The following is a 9,941-nucleotide window of genomic DNA, read 5'->3' on the forward strand; positions in this document are numbered from 1 at the left end:
TGTGTGTGTGTGTGTCTGGGTGTCTGGTTCAGGCACAGTGGTAGAGCCTTGTAAGTATTCTCCTCAGCTCCCCCCTCCAGCTCCTGTGTGGCAGAGGCTACAGGCAGTTAGATCTAGATTGAGAGAGGAGACTCAGTCAGAATACAGATGTTGTCAAAGCGGGACACAGTGGCACACACTAAAGTATCCCTCTGCAAAATCCATAGAGTACCTTGTTTGCCTTTTCTTTACACAAATCCCAAATACATGTGTACTGCACTTGTAAATGAGACAGGTAACAAAATAGTCTATTGTTTAAACATAATTAAACAGGGATACAGTCCATAATTATACATATCGACATGGCTGAATTCCCACTTGTACCACACTTCTCCACACCTGGGTCACCACTGCTCTTTCCTGGGTGCTAATATTTACACAGTTGATGGGGGTAGTCAAGCACAAAAGTAATTGACTTATGTTTAATTCTGCTTCATTCAGGTGACGAAGGGTTAATTAGCCATTAGGGCCTTCAATTCCCTCCAGGTCAGAGGGTAACTCGGTGTTAGATGGCTGTGAATACAATCATCTTAAGATTACCCGCTAATAGTCATATTTCCTTTTTCTAAACTCTTGGGAAATATTGGCTGCAATGTTTAATAGAGGTCAGGATGAGGAAAACCCATAACTAGATAATGTAATAATAACAGGAGCATATGGCCAGCTTCATCCTAAGCTGGCACGCTGCACTTGACCTTTCAATAGAGACGTGGTTGACTTTTTCTGGTATCACCACTGCTGGTTCAGGCAACATGAGGGCATAGAGCAAAGAGATGTGAGCGACCCGCGCATTTGACCTGTGCCGCCAGTTTAAATAATGGAGAATGGGCAGTGGTGTCTCCAGAGGCACACAAGGGCTCCCTTAGTAATGCATACCCGTGACTCTATACCAGCCTAGAAAATCAATAGCTGGGAGCAGAGTTGTGGCTCCCGGGTCAGTCTGAGAAACGCATACAGAAATGAATGTTTGTGTCTTTATGCGTAGCGTTGGTGAAGTGAGAAGTATTAGTTTCTACATTTTTAAAACAAAACTTCACTGTGAAATTTGAAACAAAACACCTTGGCAGGGGGAGATTATGAACTGAGCTTTACTATTCTAGTGCTGCCACTCAAGTCCGCTTGGCAACAGTTTTCAATTTAATAGTTCAAAGTGAAAAACAACCACTTTGTTGAAGTATTACCAAATACCAGTATTTGGCAGCTAGCACAAATACTTCCAGTCGGGCCCCATCTGTCTGATGCTGGTGGCTCTTGTTCTGATGTTAAACAGGCTCACCACAGGTCAAGTTTAAGCTGCAGTAGCTTTCTAATTTCAACCTACTACACAACTGTTCTTTCTGTGTTTATTTTCACTAGTGTTTTATTAGGATAGACACTATTAACAACATTTTAATTCCTCTTGATGCTATCCATACGTGGTATGACTGTGAGGCTTGCATTGCTTCCATTTGTGACAACAAAACCTGTTTATAATGCTTTGGTAAATGACAGGTGGCTAAGTGCCATAGAGCTTTCATAACATTTGCAGGTGCTGTTTGCATCTGTTTCTGTATGGTGGTTTACATCCGTTCAGTTACTGACGCCAAACAAAGCAGAATCTTGCTGTCTATTAAGTTCTTTTCTGGGGTATTGTTACTTTCATCACCGTGCTCATTTCTTTTCTATTCTTCTTCCTAACATGTCCCGATATTGATTCTTCAGATACCCTCTTCCAGACTGTATCCTGTTATTATAGAGACTCTGTGCAGGACCCCAGACAGTCTAGGAAAGATTATTGTCATACTTTAATCAGCTGCTGCTTTTATGGCGTCTCTGTCCTGACTTTTATATTGTACCATGTGTATTGTGTGCTGGTTGTCACATTACAGTTGTGGAAACACTTCCCATTGTCAAATATCAAATAACTCTAAATACAATGCAGTAAAAAGTAAAAAGGAGATGTCAGCACATAATAATGTATAAATCTTAGGGTAAGCTACATTACCCTCATGAGATGAACTGCCAAGCAGTTAATGTGTATATATGGAATAAGAAAGCACAGAAATACAAGGAAAGGGAGTCTTAAATATTTAATGCTTTTTGCTCTTATTATTAAGCACTTTGGAAGGTATTTAAAATTTATAAAAAGAAAAGGCTACATTGTACAATGTAGAGCAAGAGGGAGAGCTGACAGAGAGGGCAGAATGCCATGTGGTGTAGTATTGTTTGCTTGTCTGCAGATAGAAACCTTGTCTGAGTAACAGTCTAAACGGCATGCTACAATATAGATGAGAGAGAAATGGAAGAGAATGGGCTTCGCTGCTGGAGGAAAATGTTAAAAAAAAGAATGTGGGATGAAAAGGTGGCATGAACTCGTTTGTGTTTGACATGTGGAATAAAAAAAGTAATGAAACTGTATACCTGTCACATGACTTCAGCTTTAGTCCTCAGTAACTCGACAGAATGACAGAGAACATCAGAACCAAATGCACCAAATAAGGAATTACAGCATATAAAGTGAAAAGCACACGTCTGGAAGACTGTTACATCACTACATATGGGTCTGAGGGCAATTCCTATATAGCAAGTTATGCTTCTGTATACTCATAGTAACAATACTGTGTCCATATTGAGACTTATAATATATACATATATAGGCTTTACTGAGATTCATTTTATATCAGTGGCATTAGGCTCAAAAAGAAATAGGATTTTAAATTATAATGCTTCAGGCTTTTACAAGCAGAAACACCAGGCTAACATGGCCTAAAATGCCCATTAAAGTATTTTAACATGGTACCGAGACAAGCTATTATATTGGATAATTACAAACAGCCTTAACAAAAGTGGTATTCTCTAAGGTAAGAACCCAAAAACAAAAGAAAATCAATAACTTGTTTGTTTGACCGTAATATATTTTATCATAAGTTCTCTCTTTAGAAAATAAATTGAAAGGTTTAGCTTCGTTTTTATGAAGTTTTCTGCTTTTTTTATTATGATGGATGAGAGTGCAGAGATTTCAAACGCAGCAGACTGAATGAATATAATTCGTGCAGACACATCTATATGGATTTGAATGCTTAAAGTTATAATAACCTGAAAGTATATATTTTCTAGGTTTCATTCATTTTAAAGCAGGATTTAATTCAATTCAATTCAGTTTTATTTGTATAGCATCAAATCACAGCAGAAGTCATCTCAAGGCACTTTACAGTGCAAAAGTTTGAAGACCTTACAAAATGGAGTTGTTTGAGAAACAATAGTGTTGTTTCTGGTTATTTGTTGAGAAATGTGTTAAAACCATTAGGATCCTTTAACATGTTACATGTGTATGTTTTAAATTTCAAAGCCTCGCTGTGGCACCTCACTTTAAATACATCATACACATTAACTTTGACCAGGCGGGTGCTTTCTCAAGCTACCACTATTCCAGCCAACCTGCAATGGTCGGCGCCAATGTGTCTTTCAAGGTTCAGTTTATAATAAAAGCATCCCCAGTGTCTCTGTTGTTTGTGTGTATGTGTGATTGAAACATTAACACAAATTGTCTGACCATGTTCTATTATCATGTTTGTAATTAGCATGTCTGTGTTAATGGTTCCACTTTCAAATCTCTTCCTTCCTGGTCATTGTTGTAGTGCTCAATGTAATTAAATGTTGTATGTTTTGACTGGTTAAGTCCAGAATCCACACCTGAAAGGAAATCAGAGGATATTCTGTTCTAAAAAAAAAAGGTTGTACCCCCTTCTCCTGCACCTGCTTGGATTTAGCCCACTGATTTTCTATTCCACACAACGGTGAATCCCATCACATCCTAATTATACTGACATAATCATGTTTGTTTAATTGAAATGATCATATCCTTCAATGAAGCAGTCTCTGTAGATACATTTCTTTTTAATATACTTCATTCTACTGTCTATTAAGCGCACACTAACACAAATCTTCTAATAATCAACAGCAGAGCAAGCATCCCAGTATGACAGTTACATTTGCATATGCGTGGTTCTTGGTTAACCCTTGAACTGTTGTTTATAGACTTAAACCGATGAAAAATAAAAGAACCAGGAATAGGAACGAGTTCAGAGAATGTACTGTCATTGGCAGGGTTTGAATTGAAGCTCCGATTGGCTGCACTTCATTCAGTACCAGTTGAGGCATGAGGCCTTTAAGGTAACAGTCTGGTGAAATCAACCAAGAAATATGCCAGGGATGTTTTTCCAGCCAATAAAAAGACATCCGAATTGGTTTCTGTGGTTTGTCAATGAAGATATTTGCCCACACTAGTTTGACTTCTGAAGCATTTGGATATATATATATTTTTTATATTAAAAGACCTTGAATGTTTTGATGGGTTTTCATGGTGGTTTGTTTGTGTGAAGAAACCGTAGTCGAGGAGACACAAAAACATCAGTGCAGATTTAATATGAAGAAATAATCAGTTCAAATTCCCACATGCTGTTGTTTTTCACAGGTGTTTCAGGGGAACTTTGACAACGACACACACAGAAAGAATGTGATAGACCCACCCATCTACGCTCGGCTCATCCGGATCCTTCCCTGGTCATGGTACGGCAGGATCACCTTGCGTGTAGAAATACTCGGATGCACAGAGGAAGAGTGAAGTCACTTTCCTCCATCTTTCTTGCCATCGCCCCCCCCCGTCCCTTGGCATACTGGAGTATCCCACCCAGTATTTCAAAAATAAACTGTGCAACCTGTAAAAAGAAATGAATTTCCAATGGATTTTTCAAGAATAAGTGTTTGGTTGTGGTGGGTTGCTGTTTGTTATTTTGTACAATAATTTGAAACCTGCCCCTAATCCACTTTTGTCTTTTAGTTTACTCTTCAAAGTGTGATCCTTGTCTTTTTATTCTCAAGAGTTACCACGCTGTTTGGAATGAACTTCTGTAATATATTTGGGAGGGGTGGGGTTGAGGGTGGAGGTGGAAAAGGGGGTCTCACTGTGGTTTTAACTTGTTGCCATGGAAGCTATTGTACAGTGTCACTTTTTAACAAGGGTGTGAAATCTGTCTGCCGTGCTTCATTCAACATGATTAACCAACTTCATACCATAACTAATATATCATGAATATATCATGTAGAGGTCACGCGTTATCACATATTGAATATACAGTGGCAAGAAAAACTATGTGAATGTGTTGAATTTCATGATTTTCTGCAGAAATTTGTCAAAAATGTGATCTGATCTTCATGTAAGTCCAAAGTATTAGTAATTGAATGTGCCTAAAATAATAACACAAAAAGAGATCAGATCTGTCATGTCTTTATTGAGAACAACTATATAAACTGCATAGTGAAAGCGGAAGTATGTGAACCCTCGTTCCATAGCATCTCTATTGGGTTGAGGTCTGGACTCTGACTTGGCCACTCCAAATGGATGATTTTGTTTTTCTGAATCCATTCTGTTGTGTATTTTAGGTCATTGTCCTGTTGCACCACCCAACATCTACAGAGTCTCAGCTGACATACAGACATTTTCACATTATCCTAAAGAATTTGTTGATACACCTGGGAATTCACGTTCCCCTCAATCACTGTAAGCTGGCCAGGCCCTGATGCAGCAAAGCAGACCCAAACCATAAAGTTGTGCTCTTGGAGTGATTTTGACTGGTCGCCCACTTCTAGGTAGAGTAGCCACAGTCCCAGAGTGTCTCTATTTGTAGATTGTTTGTCTAACTGTAAACTGGTGAATTTCTAAAGTCTTTGACATCACTTTGTAACCCTTTCCGGATTTTTGTAAATCAACAATTATTAATCTTACAGCCTCTGAAAGCTCCTTTAAGTGAGGCATGCTTCACATAAGTGTCTTCTTCTTGTGCGGAGCAAATTAAAAGTGTTTTTTGTCAGTCGAAGAATCTCTAGTCCACATCTCCAAACTAATTTTCTTAACTATGCTATGGAATTTTGAATGTTTGCTTTTTTGAGGTCATTATTCAAATAGTTCAAGTAATTTACATACTTTTTCCACTTGTACTGTGAGTTTTGTGTTATTACTTTAGTCACATTATATTTGTTAATACTTTTGACTTAGATGAAGATCAGATCACATTTTATAACAAATTAACGCAGACAACCATGAACTTCCAAAAGGTTCACATATTTTTTTATTGCCACTGTATTTTTACTTTGATTACTACACCTCCTCAAGCCATGCTTTTACCCTAATGAACACTGGCATTACTACATCAATCAAAACACTATTAATGATCTTGTATTATATGTAAAAGACTAAGAAATTGCATGGTGGGTGAATTATTAAATGTATATTATGACAAATCATTTAAAAAACTCCAGGCCTGAGAGCAAATTGCTTTGATTTAGGGACCTATTTTTATGTGCGTTTTTAAATAGTTCTGAAACACTACTACACACTGCAAAAGCTTACTGAAGATGACTGATATGTCAGACAATAAACAAGCACTGCAGTTCAAATTGGTACTGCAGCACTGACACTGAGGCTTATCGGCTGTCTCTAGTTGAATTATGTCTTACTGCTCATAAGGAGTTTCCATTTTTTTTATTTTGATCTATTTGATTATTAATACAGATTTTCCAAGATATCTGGAATCTGGAATTACTGTTTGTGCTCGCTCATTTTTTTCTTTTTATTTATTTACATATATTTGTTTCAGCTGTCCGATGGATAAAAATATGTGTTAATGTCTTTGTGTTTCTTGGAGATCTAAGTTGAATCAATGAAAAAGCTCAGGATAGATGTCATATCTCATAATAGCCCACAAATGTATTATTGGCCACCTTCAAAGATTTCTGTGCAAGAAAATGTCAGTTGTTTTGTGTAATTTCTTTTGATAACACAAATAATAACTGTTGATGCTTTCTTTATTTTCACGAGATAGCAAATATCCAAAATACATAAAACAACCGTTGTACAGAAGAATTAGGTATGGACAGCGTCTTTATTTCAGGGGATTTCATGTCTTTTTATCATTTTTTTAATCATAGCAAATTTAAATAATATAACGGTAAAGAGCTTGTGGGTATTTTTACTTGACAGCAGCTCTCTGCATGTTCAAATGGTTCAGGGGTGCTAAAACTCTTTAAACATTAATGTTACGGGGGGATAAAAATGCTGTTATGCCAATCACGTCCAAACATTCCTCTATTCTATTTATGTAGTTTTCACTGTATGTGTTTTGCTGTTGGCTGCTTCCTGCAGTGATGCTTGGCTGGTTAAATAAATGGAAATAAACGAGTACCTGAGGTGTCACATCAGAGTCAAGCCTCACGTGCCATTGTACACATCTTAAAAATAGACCTGGATCACTCATGTGGTTTCCACTCTTGAGCAGCTCTTAAGTGCTACAGTAGGAGCTGAAGGGGAATCACGTCTACTTTAATGTTTCACTGAAGAATCATCAGTTTTCAGTCATTTACATACCCAATTATTTTAAACTGTAGGAAAACAGCGCATCTGTTCTGCGACTGCAGCACAGGCTGAAAGAGAAGGTAAGACATTTATAGGAAAACCTGGCTTCATTTAATGCACTGAAGCCTTTTCAGTTGTGGTTTTCTGACTAGATTGGAAACGCGAGTGAGTTCCACTGTTATTTCCACTTCTTGATATTTAATTAATAAAAACACATTGGCAAAGAAAATAAATTCTACATCGAAAATAATGAAAAGCAAGAAATGTGCCACTGTCAAAACATTTTGGAGCTCGGTTTGTTTTGTGTGCCAGAGCATTTTCTGCTGTCATGCCATCAACATGGATGTTGTAGTTTATAAGTAACTGTGTGAAGTTTTGATCGTTATCTGGATAACTGGAATTAAGTATATTGTAGCCAGTTGTATTCTGGTTTGGAAAATTTCAAAATGACATACAGTAAATCATATAGTACATGCATAATGTGTCCAAAGATTTGAATGTCTTGGAAAAGTTTGCTGAAGTGATGTCCAACAATTTTTCTTGATGTACATCAGCCCCTGTAATTCCTTGCGTTCGTGGACACAGCATAAGTATAATCAGATCATTTCTCACAACTCATCTGTCTCCAGCTTTTTCCATTTTGACTATTCAATTTTGTATTGCCAAGTCGCTTGGCCAGCATTGATGGATCTTTGTCGTTAGCTTCCTGTTAGCTCACACGGAGCAGACGTGCTACAAAACTCTGAGGAAAAATGCATGATGTTGACTATAAACAATACAGTGCAAGAGAGATGTCCACAGGCACATTATGTTCCTGCATATCATAATGACCTAATAGCCTTTACTTTGTACTCACCATCAACTGTCTTGTGCTTTGTAAAACTCCCACTCCCATGTTAAAAGGGAAACTCCTTGTCCTTTGTATTCCTACATCAGCTGTTCACGTATTATTTCTTACCTCCTCAGTCTGAGTGTCAATCACTATGTAGAAAATGTACCTAATATAATGCTGTTTAGGTTGAAGCCTGCAGAGGAGCGTGAGAAACAGTGTACAGTCAAAAAAAAGATGTTGCTTCAAATAAAAGTTCTTTCAGTTTGACAAATAAAAACATATCTGTGAAAACTATGTTGTAGATTTGTTTTCTTTTGTTAAGTCCTTCAGTATGAAACATTATAACCCAGAAGAACCCAGACCCGTTTATTCTGAAAGAAACATTATGTGGGATATGAAACAAAACCTAACGTCTTTTACACCTTTTGTTTGTTTGTTAATATTATTATTATCATGAAATGCAGATCTATGTTTATTTATATTCACACACACACACACACACACACACACACACACACACACACACAGGGACTCTTACTTCTATATGACTATAGGTTTCTTGTACATATACCCTTATATTTAACAACAACAACAAGTGTCAGTGTTAGACTTATTTGCCAACTTGGTATGTGTTGGTTTATCACTTTATAAAATTCATTCAGGATTTGACCAGCAACATCCTGTACATTTTATAAGATAAAAATCAATAGAAATACAGTGTATACACTGTTAATGATGACTGTCATAGCTGGAAACATGTTTTTATTTATTTTCTTGCAAAAACATTTGGATAGCACACATCTTTGTGTTTTAATTGGTCAGGAAAAACTTAAAACGGTCTGTCAGCTTGCTCTTTTCGTTCCTCCATGCCATCAAACTCCAGCTCAGTGTGGTTTTACCACATTAGGTTGCTTTATTGATTTCCTGCCCCACCATCACCAGTTTGTGTGTCTCTCAGATGAATTTTGACAGTTGTGGCAGCGGCATAGCGTGTGAGTAGCAGCATTAAAAATGTCCGATAGTGACTCTGTTATCAAAGTCTTAGTGCAGAGTGGGGTAACTGCCGCAAAGCTCAGGTGAGTGAAGCTACTCTGCAATTAAAAGGTCATTAGAAAACAATCCGTTCATTCCAGTCATCTTCTCAATTAAAGCTCGATCAGTAAAGATTAGACATTCAAAGTGACGACATTCAAACTGAGGACTTCTTGGTGCCCACAATCATTCCCTGCTAAAATAGATGTTTCCTATGTTGCATTTTACCAACAACTAATCAATAGAGAACACAAAGCAGGACTCAATACTGGGAACGCAAATGATCGACCCAATCTCTCTGATCAAATAGGCGGCATGTGTACTTTATAGATTTCAGAAAGTTTTTTGTTTGTTTGTTTGTTTTTGTACAGTTTCTGCATTTCAAGTACGCCACAGTCATTTTCTCCAATAGCAATTATGCCATTTGTAAAAATAAAAAAAGTTTGATTGTTTTAAACATATCATCTACCTACTATACTATCTACAACAATACACAGCGTCTTGATCTGGTTCCCAGTTATTGTTTTATTCAAGAAATTACCAGTGGAACAAAATAACCAAACATTTTTTTCATCTTTATTATAACATTTTTCTCATTGTTTGGACATCTCTGTTTCTTGACCTTTTCATTCCCTTTCCATTTTCACT

At 37.1% G+C, this 9,941-nt stretch overlaps 1 protein-coding gene across 3 annotated transcripts in view; it reads left to right on the forward strand.

The window, feature by feature from the left end:
- Positions 1-5,942, forward strand: part of LOC113150009 (EGF-like repeat and discoidin I-like domain-containing protein 3) — an 87,091-nt gene extending 81,149 nt beyond the window's left edge. For all 3 annotated transcript variants that reach the window (XM_026342375.1, XM_026342376.1, XM_026342377.1), the window contains one exon: positions 4,493-5,942. In XM_026342375.1, the coding sequence (XP_026198160.1) occupies positions 4,493-4,642 (150 nt within the window). In that variant the 3' untranslated portion in view covers positions 4,643-5,942. The remainder of the gene's footprint in view (positions 1-4,492) is intronic.
- Positions 5,943-9,941: the final 3,999 nt, after the last annotated feature.

Source organism: Anabas testudineus, chromosome 9 (assembly GCF_900324465.2).
Source record: "Anabas testudineus chromosome 9, fAnaTes1.2, whole genome shotgun sequence".
NCBI classification, from domain to species: domain Eukaryota; kingdom Metazoa; phylum Chordata; class Actinopteri; order Anabantiformes; family Anabantidae; genus Anabas; species Anabas testudineus.